This window comes from Juglans regia, chromosome 7 (assembly GCF_001411555.2).
Source record: "Juglans regia cultivar Chandler chromosome 7, Walnut 2.0, whole genome shotgun sequence".
NCBI classification, from domain to species: Eukaryota; Viridiplantae; Streptophyta; class Magnoliopsida; order Fagales; family Juglandaceae; genus Juglans; species Juglans regia.
The window spans coordinates 14,979,179-14,993,023 of NC_049907.1; the positions used below are offsets into that span (position 1 = coordinate 14,979,179).

General features: G+C 43.5%; 1 protein-coding gene across 1 annotated transcript; it reads right to left on the minus strand.

Moving 5' to 3' along the window:
* Nucleotides 1–347: 347 nt before the first annotated feature.
* Nucleotides 348–1,169, minus strand: LOC109004240 (trigger factor). Its single transcript, XM_018982722.2, has 2 exons — nucleotides 844–1,169; nucleotides 348–681 (listed from the first exon to the last, which is right to left on the minus strand). Exons 1-2 carry the CDS (start codon nucleotides 1,099–1,101, stop codon nucleotides 475–477), a joined length of 465 nt encoding a protein of 154 aa, XP_018838267.1. The 5' UTR covers nucleotides 1,102–1,169; the 3' UTR covers nucleotides 348–474.
* Nucleotides 1,170–13,845: the final 12,676 nt, after the last annotated feature.

A 13,845-nucleotide genomic window follows, 5' to 3' on the forward strand; every position in this document is an offset into this window, starting at 1 on the left:
TTCATACAAAATAAAATAAACAATTCAACTTTTTCAAATCTCAAAACAAAAATAATATAAAAATATATATTCTAACAATATTTTATTCAATTTTTATCTTTAATCTCGACTCATCTCATCTTATCTCATCTGTAAAAACAAATGAGACAAATAAATAACATAGAGGAAGGAACCAGGCATGCTGGTCCTCCTCGATATATAGCCTATCTTCTTTTCTTTTGGACACACATATACATGTATATATAACATGCAAAATCACATCCATATCCATATAAGACTCTGACTACATAATTTACTTATAAAAAAAAAAAGGACTCTGACTATATAAGAAAGAAAGAAGAAAAAAATGTATGAGAAAATGAGCATTTTCCTTTCCATTAATATTGGTTGCAGGGAAAAAAGTAGAGAAAAGTTGCTCCTCAGCTTGGCTCAGTCAACTTGGACAATGCCTGTTAACTTAATAATCCTGATCATTCATAGTCTCGATAATGGTATGTTAAGAAACAAAGAGGACGCAGGTGAAATGAATGGGGCCTTGCCATGAGTACTATCATCATCATCATCATCATCATCATCATCATCATGTCTTGGTGGTTGATCATGATCATTGCTTTCTACTTCTCCCCTTTCAGACTCTGCGTTCTCATCTCTATTTGCTTCTTTGTCTGCCTCATCCACCATCTGTTCATTGCTAATTATTATATAAGAATGAGATATATATTATACATTTGTTTTTCATTTCCTATATATGTTTGGAAATAGTTATAACGCAACACAAATAGTTAAGTTGAAAAACATATAAACATTACTGAACTAAGATCATGATTATTTTTAGAGAGAGACCTTAGTGGTGATGGCCGGGGACAGGGAGGGCAGAACATCGACAAGCTGTGTCTTTACGCGGTGCAAGGCATCCTTGGTGAGGCCCTGAGCCGCCACTGTGACATCCCTAACTGTCGTCTCCAACAAGTGGCGTGCGTTGTCCAAAGCATCAGCTGGAACTGCAGCGGCCGCCATTTTCTCTAGCACCCTCTCCTTTATTCCTCCAAACCTCCTCCTTATATCCCCAACTACACCCTTTGATGCCTCTACCACACCCATCCCTGATCTGATCTCGATCTTGATATGCTGCTACCTTTTCGTTTTCCAGGCCACTTAATTGCCTCTACATATATATTGTTTTGTTATTCGCCTTGGTGATAATTGCATGCGTAGCATGGGTTGTCCTTGTCCACAAACTTTGAAATCGAACCATCTAATTAATTTGGTGGTATTAGTCTTAGTGGTTGTACTGTTTTCTCCTGTGCATGGGATTTATCTATACCAATAATATATATATATATATATATTTATATATTCATTTTTTTATGTTTAATATTTAAATTTGTTAAGGTGGGTTGCATTGATAGAGATAGGCTTGTCTTAGGTCTCGTTTGGATAGTGAAATAAAATGAGATGATCTGTAATAGTAGTAAAATATTTGTATTAATATATTTTATGAGATTTTGAAAAATAAAAGATAAAAAATTGAATAAAAATATTATAAAATTAAAATATTATTAGAATATTATTTTTATTTTGAGATTTGAAAATTTTACATTATTTTTTATATTTTATTTAAAAATTTAAAAAAATTATAATGAAATAATGATTAGATGTATTTTTTTATGGCATTATTTTTTGTATTTTGTACGGGCCGGTTTGGAATCCCATCAAAATACAAAATACAATAAATCTCACCTAAACTTATTTCATCTTATTTAATTTCAACTAATAATTTTATTATTATTCACAAATTATCTCGACTCATCTCATCTTATCTTATTATCCTAACGGGCATGACTATGCACGATTTACTACTACTACTACCATTTACAAGTCACCATTGTTAGGACTCTGCACCATATAATAGAGAACAGTTATCACTTCACCGCTTGGAACAGCTTGGCCTAAACTTGGACATTTTGGTGACTTGTAATATCCTGAGTCAAGCTTTGGAAATCATTGTTGTTTTCTCGGTCTAATGTTGGGACGTGTGGAAGTTTGTGAATAAAAAACAAGTGTGGTTTTACTAGCCATGATTTTGTAATCCCATATTTTAGTGAATCCCGAGCCTCCTCAATATATTTTCACTACTCACATACAAGTGCAATGTTTGAAAATAATTATTATAGTAAATACTAAAGATGAACTTTAGATTTTCCGCGGGAGAAGGACCATAAAAAAATGGGCCTACAAAAGACAAGGAGGAAGGCAACTAAGAGAGGGCAGCCTCGGGGCCAAGGAGTCTCCGATGCTAAAGTCAGTAAATTCTCTTGAAAGTTTGTAAATAATTGAAAGAGTTTTCAGATCAGAGAGAGCTTCTCGTACCTGGGGCGTGCTATTTATACCATGGGTCTGAGGAGATGCAGATTGTGTTTGTCTTCACGAAGTTCGTGCCGCTCCAGTTATTCCTGCTGTCAGAGTCTTTTAATGCAGCGTGGTTCTGCGACAGCACCATCAATGTGACATGTAGCTCGGTAGTGGTGTCATTAATGAGGTATGGTTTTCAGGCCCTATTTGTATCTTTTGCCAGCCGTAGATGTTCCCTTGTCAAGAGATCGAGGGTTCTCCACATTTCCCGCTGCGTTCCATACAAGTTCCTGGGTTCAGAAAGCGGCTGAGCGATGTCGGGCTGATTTTGTCCTGTCAATCACCTGCCCCTTTCCCTGGTTGGCACCTTACTTTAAGTATGGTCTCGGCGACTCTAAGGCCGGCTATTGGGCCGAGGCCCAATGGGCTTAGTGAAACGGGAAAAATCCCCTTACAGTTATCCCGTCAATTCTCCTAAAACAAGTCCGAGGGGAATTCTTTCTTCATTCCTCTAGTCCTCACACTGCACGACTACTCAGCCTCTTTTGCTCTGAGTTGTTCAATGGTTGGTCTCCCACTTTTATGGTTGTGTTGTGATGGTTACGTTTCACATTGAATGACGTTTCGATTCTTTCATCATGACCTCATGTCAGGCAAACATTCATTTCTCCCGTCCCATCGGTAGACACACTCTATTGAAGCTGCGACAATCGAGGGATTCTAATGCTTTGGGGGACATGTGGAGTTATGCCGCCTCAGGAGGTCAACCTCCACTTTCGCGTTATAAGGCCCTTTCCTCCCTTGTGATGGTCACTTCAATTATTCCCTCTTTTACTTTGTTTTCTGCGTTCTTTTCTCGTTGCTTGAGCCCTTCGTTCCTTTGCTTTCTTCCAATTTTTCTCTGAAATTCCTTTACCTTTCCCCTGATCTCTCATGGCTACTAAGAGATCTTCACACCCTTCTGGATTGGTTGGGTCCTCTGTCAATGCTCGAGCTAAAGCAAAAGCAAGAGGCTAAGGAGGCCCTCTCCGACTTGTCTAGGTCCCAGGGTGAAGTTGGTGCTCTTCGCATCGAGGCTTTGCTCTCTTCCGAGGTGAGGGAGGTGTTGTAGTGGTCTTTTGACAATTGCCAGCTGGAGCTTGAGCGGCTACATGTCAAAAATTGAAAGTTGTGCTAGCGGCAGGATTCCGACAACCCGACAAACAAATGGTTGACAAAGCTATTCGAGGACGTCATGAGTCTCTATCGAAGAAAAAGAAAGCCCTAGAAGAGGAAAGGCAATGAAGGAAGGACTTGGAGGCCACCCAGGAAGAGGTTGGGCGGGTTCTAAAAGCTCCTGAGGCCACCATCCGTAGTCTGTTGGAGGAGTTGTCATATGTCCGTGGTGTTCGTGATGATGCGTTGTACTTTGGCTATAATGATGGCTTAGAGCGGATGAAGACTCACATTCTTCAGAACTCTCAGTGCAACCTCAGGGTCCTGTGCGTGGGGGATCTTCCTCCGCATCAGAAGTCTCTGCGTTGGGGTGCTCTTCTCGGGAAGGGTGTGGTTCCGAGTGCCCTCGGTCAGCTAGGCATGATCCTACCTGCTGAGGGTGGAATTTCCTTGGCCGCAAGTTGCATGGTTATTTCTGGGCAGATCTTCTTACTCTTATTTGCTATTGTGGCCCTAAAGCTCCCCTTCATGGCTTTTTCTGGGCAGATCTTCTTGCTCTTCTTTGCTATTGTTGTCCGCAGATCTCCCGCTTTTCGTTCTTGCCCTTTTTCTTATTGAGCTCTGCTCGTTCTTGCCCTTTTGCTTATTGAGCTCTCCTCGTTCTCTCCATTTTGCTTATTGAGCTCTCCTCGTTCTCGCTCTTTTTGCTTATTGAGCTTGTGTGGCCATTTCTATTCGTCGTCTTCACCTCCTCCAACAGTTTCTCGTACATCTCCACAACCTACCTCTCCACAGTCGGCAGGTGGTTTCTGGCGGCTCCTGGGCAGTTACCATCACCATACGACTCAATTAATTTCCTCATTACATCCATGTTGATTTTTTTTAGGTGTAACCTTGGGTGTTATCTACACGTTGTAGTGACGAAGATCTCTATCTGCCACTTCCATGAAATATGAATTGATCGAACTCGACTGTGATGAGTCTCCTTACCTTTTATCCAGCCCTCGATTGCTCTATGGCTTCATGTTGCAACTTGTTCCTTGTAATTATGCGGTTTTATGTTGTAACTTGCTCCTTATAATTTTGTAGCTTTATGTTGTAACTTGCTCCTTATAATTCTATGGCTGTATGCCCCGATTACCCTCCTAAACCGATACCTCCGGTTTTACCTGTTTCCGGTCCAGTCCGGTCCTGTTTGATTCTTCGATTTTTTTTTAATGTAAAAAACATATAATAAAATGTTACTTCTTATGATAAAATGTTATTAATAAATATATATATATATATTATGTTTAAAGCATATGATCAATTAAATTTTCATCTTTAAGATTAAACTTTAATTTTATAAATTATAACAACATTATCTTATATATAATTATATTAATAACATATGATCAAATAAATTATAAATGTTCATATTTAAGATTAACATTTTATGTTATAATTTATAAATTATAATATGAAATTATTTCATAAATAATATAATTATATATTTTATATATAAATATTTAATATATAATTATATATTATATATATAAATATTTTGTATAATATATAAAATTAATTTATATATATATATTTTTTCCAACCGGTCCGGTCCCGGAAACTACAGAACCGAAACCGGACCGGATCCGACCAGTTTTCATAAAATAGGAACCGGTTCCAGACCGGACCGGTTCAAAACCGAACCAACCAGTTCGGTTTGGTCAGATCCAGACCGGTTTCCTGGTTTAAATTTAAACTCCTACTCTGTGACCATTATTTTTTATTTCGCGGCCTAGTGGGAGTTTTCGTAGGAAATTACAAGATTCCCTACCACCCCGCCAGTGGTCCGTTTATCCATTCGCGTTATGCATGTTTGCCCTTGTTGGGTAGCCTTCCTCTTGGGACCTCCATGTGATTTCGCTTGACGATGCCTCCCCAATTTCCTGTCGTACTTGCTAGCTTTAGTCGTGCACTGTTGCACTTATCGTTGTACGATATACTTGGTTCTTTCCAACTTTGCGGCCATGTTGCGGCTTTCGATGCCAATAATATTACCTTTTGTTGACAGTATCTGGCTATGTCTCTTCGCACATTCTTTTTTCCACTGTTTCATTCTCTTTTTATTTTTTGTGGAAGACTTAGGGGGTTTCGTCCCTAGGACTCTCCACACAAGGCTTTGCGGTCCACTCCGCCAGTGCCCGGCCTATGCCTGATGACCCTAGTGGCCGACAACTCTTCTGTACGTGTTGCTTTTGTTGGCCTTTATCTTGTAGTTGTTCTCCGCATTTGTTAACGACTCTGTTTAACGAGGCTGATGCCCTCCGCATATTTTTGTTTGCTTTCTAGTCGCGTTTTACCCTGCCTGGTTCTTTTATTCTTCCAATTTACCTAGCCATTATTTTGATTTGCCACAGGGAGACAAGACGGCCTCGGGCCTGGCCTACTTCCTTCGTCCACGGGAGCGTAAGCTGTCCGGGCAGTTTGGAACTACTCACGTCTTCCTTTCTTAGCATAAATTTACTCTCCTGCTGGGGAAACAAGGCGGCCTTGGACTCGTCTCGTCTCCTTGGTCCTTAGGAAGGTAAGCTATCCGGGCAGTCTGGAACTGTACCCGACCTTCTTTCATATCTCTTGCATAAATTTACCTCTCGGATAGCTGTGGAGCCAATCCCGCTCTCAGCCGCGGGAAGACAAGACGGTTTCGGGCTCAGCTTGCCTCCATGGTCCGCGGGGAGGTAAGTTGTCCGGGCAGTTTGGAGCTATACCCGACCTTCTTCCATATCTTTTTGTATCTTCGTCCTAGTCGAAAAATAAGGATGTTATCATTATCTTGCTCTTAAGGGCAGGAGTTAATTTTGCAAACCTGGGCCCCCGGCCTATGTCGTGCTATGCTTATCATTTTCTGCCATGTCATCACTGCCCATATTGTCGACGCCTGTGTCGATGATGTCTGTGCATTTTGCTCCATTATTCAGGTGGTCTTTTAGACTCGGCTCACACTCCGCCGGGAAAAGGTTGGAATGCCTCATGCCAAATAGTCTCTTTCTCCCCCAAGGAGGTAATTTGGACAGTGATGTGGTTGGTCTGCTCCTTCGCCATGGTGGGGGTCAGGATATTCGGGTAGCCTAGGGGCTAAACCAGCTCTCCTTCGCAGGGGGACAGGACGACCTTTGGCTTGTCCCGTCCCTTTGTTTCCTGTAGGAGGTAGCTTGTTCGGGCAGTCAGTATCTAGACCCGCTCCTATCTGTTGACACTGTAGTAAAATGTAAGTTTGGGTTAGGCTGGCATTGATCCTACACTTCGTCATAGCGTCGGTTTAGTGTAAGTCATTCGGGTAGCCATGTGGCTGATCCCGCTCTCTACTGTGGAAGGGATAAGGCAACCCCATTTCCCTATGGTATCCCGCTAGGAGGTAAGTCGTTTGCACAGTTTGTTACTAGACTCTCTCCCGCTCGTTCACGTTTACGAAGAAGGTAAATTTTTCTTCTGGTAGCTGAGGACTGACCCGCACTCCGTCGTGGGAGGGATAAGATAATCTTTAGGCATATCTTTCCCTATGTTTCCCTGCGAGAGAGCTAATTCGAACAATGATGTGGCCGGTCTGCTCCTTCGCCGTCATGGGGGTTAGGGTAAGTTATTTGGCCCTTCATGGGGCTGGTCTTGCTCTTCAGGACGAGTAGGTTGAGCCACCGACTCACCTGTCATCCTTCATGGGGAGGTAAGTTGTTCGGGCAGTTTGGGATTGGACCCGCTCTTGCCCGTTGACATCACAAGGAATGGTAAGTTTGGGTCAGGCTGGCGCTAATCCCACACTTCGTCTCAGCGGAGGTCGGGGTAAGTTATTCGGGTAACCGTGGGGTTGATCTCGCTCTCCGCTGCGGGAGGGACAAGGCAACCTTTAGGCCTACCTTTCCTTATAGTATCCCATAGGGAGATAAGTCATTCGGGCAATCTACAACTGAACCCGCTCCCGCCTATTGATGCTTAACGAGTAAGGTAAGTCTATGTCTTCGGGTGGCTAGGGGCCGACCCGCACTTCCATGAGAGGGGTGGAGTAGCCTTAGGCATTACACTCGCCCCTTTCGCCTCACAGGGAGGTAAGTTGTTGTTGGAGATTTTGTTAATATTGTCGATGTAGATCACATTGATGGAGTTGACTTTGCTGGTGGAGATTATTGATTTTGTTGCAGGAGAGTTCACTTATGGGTTACGTTATGTTCCTAAAATTTGCCATTGAAAAACAAAACTTCTTTATTAGGGCCTATAACGTGCGCATGGAGACACATAAATTTATGACAATAAATCAGCTTAGCAATAAAATTTCGTAGATCTTCAGCATTACAGGGATGCGGCAACTCATTTCCTTGAGAGTCTTGAAGATGGTAGGAGCCCGACGATTTGTGGCAGTGATCACGTAGGGGTCCTCCCATCGGGGACCCAGCTTTCCTTCATCCCATGTTGTTGTTACTGTCTCTTTGAGTACGAGATCTCCTACCTTGAACATTCTCTGACGCAAGCACTTGTTGAAGCATCTCTCGGCCCTTCTTTTGTTGGCTGCGGTTCTTATTCTGGCTTCTAGTCTGACCTTTTCCAGCAAATCCAGCTGTTCCTCTAGCAGCCTAGTTGGATTCTTGCTCGAACTGCTGAACTCTATAGGTGGGGATTTCGATCTGTACTGGTGGCATCGCCTCATGGCCGTAAGTGAGGGTAAAAGTAGTTTCCTTAGTTCGCCCACAGAACAACGGGGAGTTCTTCTGCCCACACCCCCTTTCTATCATCGAGCCGCTTCTTGAGCATTCCCATCAATGTTTTGTAGGTCGCCTCAACTTGTCCGTTAGACTGGGGGTGTCCTGAGGATGAGTATCGAAACTCGATCCCCAATTCCCGGCACCAATTGTAGTAGTGATCGGAATCGAATTGCCTCCTGTTATCCGATATGATAGTACGTGAGATGCCAAACCTGCAAACTACCATCCTCCACAGGAACCGTGTGATGTTGTTCATCGTGATGGTTGCTAAGGCCTCAGCCTCGACCCACTTGGTGAAGTAGTCCACTGCCACTACCACAAATTTGACTCCTCCTTTGCTCGGAGGGAGTGGGCCGACCAAGTTAATTCCCCACTGGGCCAAAGGTCAAGGCGATGTGATCGAAGTCAATTCTTCAGGTGGGCAATGGGACATCCTGGCTTATTCTTGGCACTTTCGACGTTATTCATTGGCGTCCAGCAGTGCCTGAGGCCAGTAATACTCCACCCTCATTACCTTCCTGGCCAACGCCTTTCCTCTTGAGTGATTCCAACAAATCCTTTCGTGTATTTCCGCCAACATGTATTGAGGTTCTTCCGATGATGTACACCTCAAAAGAGGTGCCGAGTGGCCAATCCGATACAAAACTACCTCGATTAGAGTGTAGCACGCTGCTCTATTTCTAATCTTCGTGGCCTCCTATCTGTCCTCTGGCACCTCGTTGGTTTCTAGATACTTGATTATGTCCTCCGCCCAGTTTGGGGCTCTGGGTAGTATTTTCGTTACCTCGATCACTACAACAGGTATTTCTACGATTCGGATCATTGTCTGCGCTGGCAAGGGGAGTCCTCCTGTCCGGACGCCGCTCATGCTAGCTTATTCGCTTTCCAATTTTATGCCCTTGGCACTTGCTGAATCTGGAAATACTTAAAATAGGGGTGCTCGACCTCTATTAGTACTAAGTATTTTTTAACTTTTCACTTTTTATAGCAAACTCCCCTTGCACTTGATTGACCACTACCTGAAAATCGGCCCATATCTCAATTTTGGTGGCACCTAGAGACCTATAAATTAGTCCTAAAGTAGACCTTCATATTCTGCTTCGTTGTTCATCGTTTTGAAAGCTAGTTTGATGGCGTAATTGTACTCCTCTCCTTCAGACATAACGATATGCACTCCCACTCCACCTCCAGGCAGACAAGATGAGCCATCAATGAATACTTGACAAGGCTTCACGGGAGGTGCATCATCGTTCTCTCCTAGGAAATCGATAAATTCAGCGACAAAGTCCGTTAGTACTTGTCCTTTGATGGTGTTCCGCGACGCATAGTCGATGTCGAACTCGCTTAATTCCACTACCCAGTTCATGAGTCGGCCTAAGGCCTCCGGTCGTTGTAACACTTTTTTGGTGGAGTTTCTGTGAGCACCCTTACTGGGTCAGCTTGAAAGTATGGGCACAGCTTGTGCATGGTTACTACAAGCGCAAAGGCCAATTGTTCTATGAGGGGGTATCTTGCTTCGGCCTCCCGATACGCCTAGCTGGTGTATTAGACTGGCCTCTGGACCCCATTCTCCTCGTGCACCAATGTCGAGGAGGCAGCTTGGAGGGATACCACTAGGTACAGGGTCAGCATTTCCCTACAACGAAGTTGGCTGAGGAGCGGTGGGCTCGTGAGGTACATGCTTGTGCATGTGCTTTCCGAAGGGCTTTGAAGAAAGGTAGGCATTTGCTGGTGGATCTTGACACAAACCTGTTGAGAGCGGCCACTCGCCCAGCCAACCTTTGTACCTCGTTTATGTTTCGGGGTGGGGTCATGCTGATGATGACCTCCACCTTCTCAGGGTTGGCTTCAATCCCGCATTCGTATACCATGGATCCTAAGAACTTTCCTGATCTGACACCAAAAGCTCATTTTGCTGGGTTCAGCTTCATTTGATACTGTTATAGTATCGTGAAAACTTCCCTTAAATCGTTCAATTGTTGTTCTGTGGTCCCACTCTTAACTAGCAAATTGTTTACCCAGACCTCCATGTTCCTTCCTATCTGATTTTCGAACTTACGATTGACCAACTGCTGGTAGGTGGCGCCCGCGTTCTTAAACCCAAAAGGCATCGCCGTGTAACAATATAAGCCTTGGTCAGTGATGAACGAAGTCTTCTCTTCGTCTTCGAGGTTCAAATGGATTTGATTATACCCAGAGTAGGTATCTATAAAGCAGAGCATTTGGTGACCTGCCATGGAATTGACAATCAGGTCGAGGCGAGGAAGTGGGAAGCTATCTTTTGGGTAGGCTTTGTTGAGGTCGATGAAGTCGACGCATATTCTCAATTTTTCGCTTGGCTTCTTTATGAGCACCACGTTGGATAGCCACTTTGGGTAGCAGGCTTCCCAAATGAATCCAGCGTTCAGCAAGCGGTCCACTTCCTTGGCTATGGCAACATTCTTTTCGGCACAGACACTTCATCGCTTTTGTCTCACTCCTTTAGGTTTTGGGTCTACGCTAAGGTTGTGTCGTATGACTTCGGGGGCTATTCTGGGCATGTCTTTGTAGCTCCAGGCAGATACATCCTGATGGTCGACGAGAAGTTGTTGCATGGTGCTATGGGCTTCAGACGTCTTTTCACTGCCAATCATTATCACAACTTTTGGTTTATCTGGGTCGAGTAGGATGAGCTCCAACGGCTCTCTTGGTTTCACTTTCTTGAGCCCCTACTCATCTCGGACCTCGCTTTTGACCTCTGTGCAGTCAGGAGGTGGTAGTAAGGCGCAAGCATCCCCTACAGGGCACACCTTGCTTACCCCGCCATTTGCAGGCACTTCTTCAAGGCGAGTGCCCATCTTTCTTCCACTGCTCCTTCTTCAATCCCAAGAACCTGGTTCTTTTGCTGGTTACCTTCCATGCCACTGGGAATACTGGCGAGCTCCTGAATTGTCTGGAGCGGGCTACCTCAAGTACGCGAAGTACACGTAAGACCTAAAAAAAGGATCCCATAGACGGTGCCACAGTTAACGTCATGTTTCACATGCCTTTGGGCCAGACTCCAACAACTCAGGTCTTCAAGAATGGGCCTGTGAAAGACAAAGAGGAAGACAACTAGGAGAGGCCGGCCTTGGGTCAGGGGAGTCTCCGATGCCAAAGTCAGTAAATTCTTTTGAAAGTTTGTAAATAATTAAAAGAGTCTCTGAATCAAAGAGAGCTTCTCATACCTAGGGCTTGCTATTTATACTATGGGTCTAGGGAGGTACAGATCGTGTTTGTCTCCATGGAGTTCGTGCCCCTCCTACTATTCGTGTTGTCAAGATTGTGTGAGTTCCAAGAGGATCCCAAGGGGAAATGACGCCTAGGGGAGTTCAAAAGGCAAGGGCACAACCCACTAAGAGGATGGAGTTTCGGTTTCAAAGGGGAATTGCCAAGTGTCACTTATGCATGACTTACTAGAAGAGTGAAATGATTGAGAAGGGCAAGAGTTGCATTGGGATGGGGCAAAAACCTAGTCTCTAGGTTTCGGCCAACACACACATTTCCTCACATGATGCCACTTGTCACTCACTTGTCAAAACCCTAGAGAGAGAACCATGGGGAAAAGGAAAAGTTTGCTTGGAAAATAACACACGCCCATTGAGGATTCTAGAAGAATCTTGAGGTAAGAAGAAGAGAGAAAGTTGGCTAGGGCAAGGAGTTGTACACGCCACCACCCACCTAGAAACCAACCACATGTTACCCTAGATCTAGGAAGGAGAAAAGTTTTTCTTGGGGAGATGAGAGGATTTTCGACAACCACACACACACATGCCCCACTTGCCAAATGTCAAGCTTGCACACGTGTAGTTGTCCAAGATTGATTTAGGCTTTGTGTTTGACCTTTTTGCCACCAAGTTCAATGAACCTAGACACATGGAGGAGGGCATAGATGGAATTAGGATTTTGGATTGGGGAAGCCACATGCCACTTGTCCAAAAGACCTTTGGTTTTCCAACACAATCCCATAATGAGGAAGGTGAAGAGATACACGGCCAAGATGCCAAGTGGCATCCATGCACCAAGATCTTTGGTTTTTCAAGGAGGGAAAGGACGCCTATAAGAAGGGGGGAGTCGAAAATGGGTAGTCCTTTGGTGTACTTTCCACTATTTTCTCTCCACCCAAACACCACACACGCACATACCTTCTTCCTCCAACCACCATTTCAAGCACACCAAGGAGTACCAACGCTATCCAAGGGGGAAGAGCACCTGAGGTAAGGACCATTCACTTGTCTCTTACACACACACACACACGGCCAAAGAAAGAAACAAGAATAGGGTTTCGGACTTCATGAGCTTGCACATACATGCGGACACACACACACATTCGGGTGGGCTAGGGTTTTTCTTCAAGAGGGAGAGAGAGACCCGAACCACCACTTGCCTTAAGCAAGTGAATATGAAACTTTGAAAAGAAAGGAGAGCCACAACCACTACACTTAGATAAGCTAGGGTATATTTCTTTATGAAGTTTTGGATTTGAGAGTAAAGTCTGAATGTTAAGGAGTCATTCTTGTCGTGGGAATGAGTTTCATGAGCTATGTACACGACACACACTCACACAAGAGACTAGGGTTTCAGATTACCATATCTACTGAATCTAGATATGCATTTTCAGCTTGCTATTTGTAAACATTGGATTTTTGTAAGTAGACCTTCAACCTACTCTTGGATAATACGTGTATATGACATGTGAACTTGCATTGGCTTGGTATTGGACTGGATGAATTCTCTTATCATGTTATATACTCGGTTTTACCAAATTTGTGTTGCCATATTGATCGTTGGTTGAATAAAATCTCTTGTAATACCATGCCTTGTATTCAGATCTATGTGATTATATTGCCATGTTGCTTGATGATGTTATACCGAACATGTTAGACGTTATAAGTCCATGTTAATTTTCTAAAATCATGGTTTCAAGTACTATATGTTTCGGCCAAGCATAGTGAATGAGGTTGTGAATCTATTTTACCCTTTGTTAATCATTGAATGCCATTGTTCATATGCGTAAATCAAGTATTCTCATGTTCTAATATTTTCAAGTCATAGCGCATGATGTATATTATTTGTATGATTGTATGAATCACAGTATACATGATGATCCATGAAAATGAAAGGAACAAAGCATCATAAGTCCATGTCACATGCATTGGGTTTGTGCACTGTTTTTAGGAAACGAGTCGGTAAATGTTTTGTCACGACTCCAAATGCTAGGACGGGAGAATGCTCTAGTGGAACTCCTTTATCCACTCTAGAGTATTTAAAATTGAGTGGTAGCCCTTGAATCGATGAAGTACAGTCGATGGACCTCGAATGGATCATTATGGAAATGATACCAGAGCGGGGTTGTACCTAAAGCTAGTGAGTACCATACGGTGAAGGCAAAATATGTGAACTGTCGTAATAAGTATGTTAAAGAATATGATGTAATCACCACGGTCAAGTGGGCTATTGGATTATGCGGTAATTAACAGAGAACACAATGTGCATAGAGGAGCCATGAGGTATCCAACCATATGTTATAAGAAATGAATAAGGCAATGAGCTCCAAGACGTGATATGTGAATGACCAAGAAATCGA

Coding starts and splice junctions, on each gene's coding strand:
- LOC109004240 (XM_018982722.2), bottom strand. CDS start 1,101: ATGGGTGTGGTAGAGGCATCAAAGGGTGTAGTTGGGGATATAAGGAGG. Junction 682..843: donor CCCCGGCCATCACCACTAAG/GTCTCTCTCTAA, acceptor AGCAATGAACAG/ATGGTGGATGAGGCAGACAA.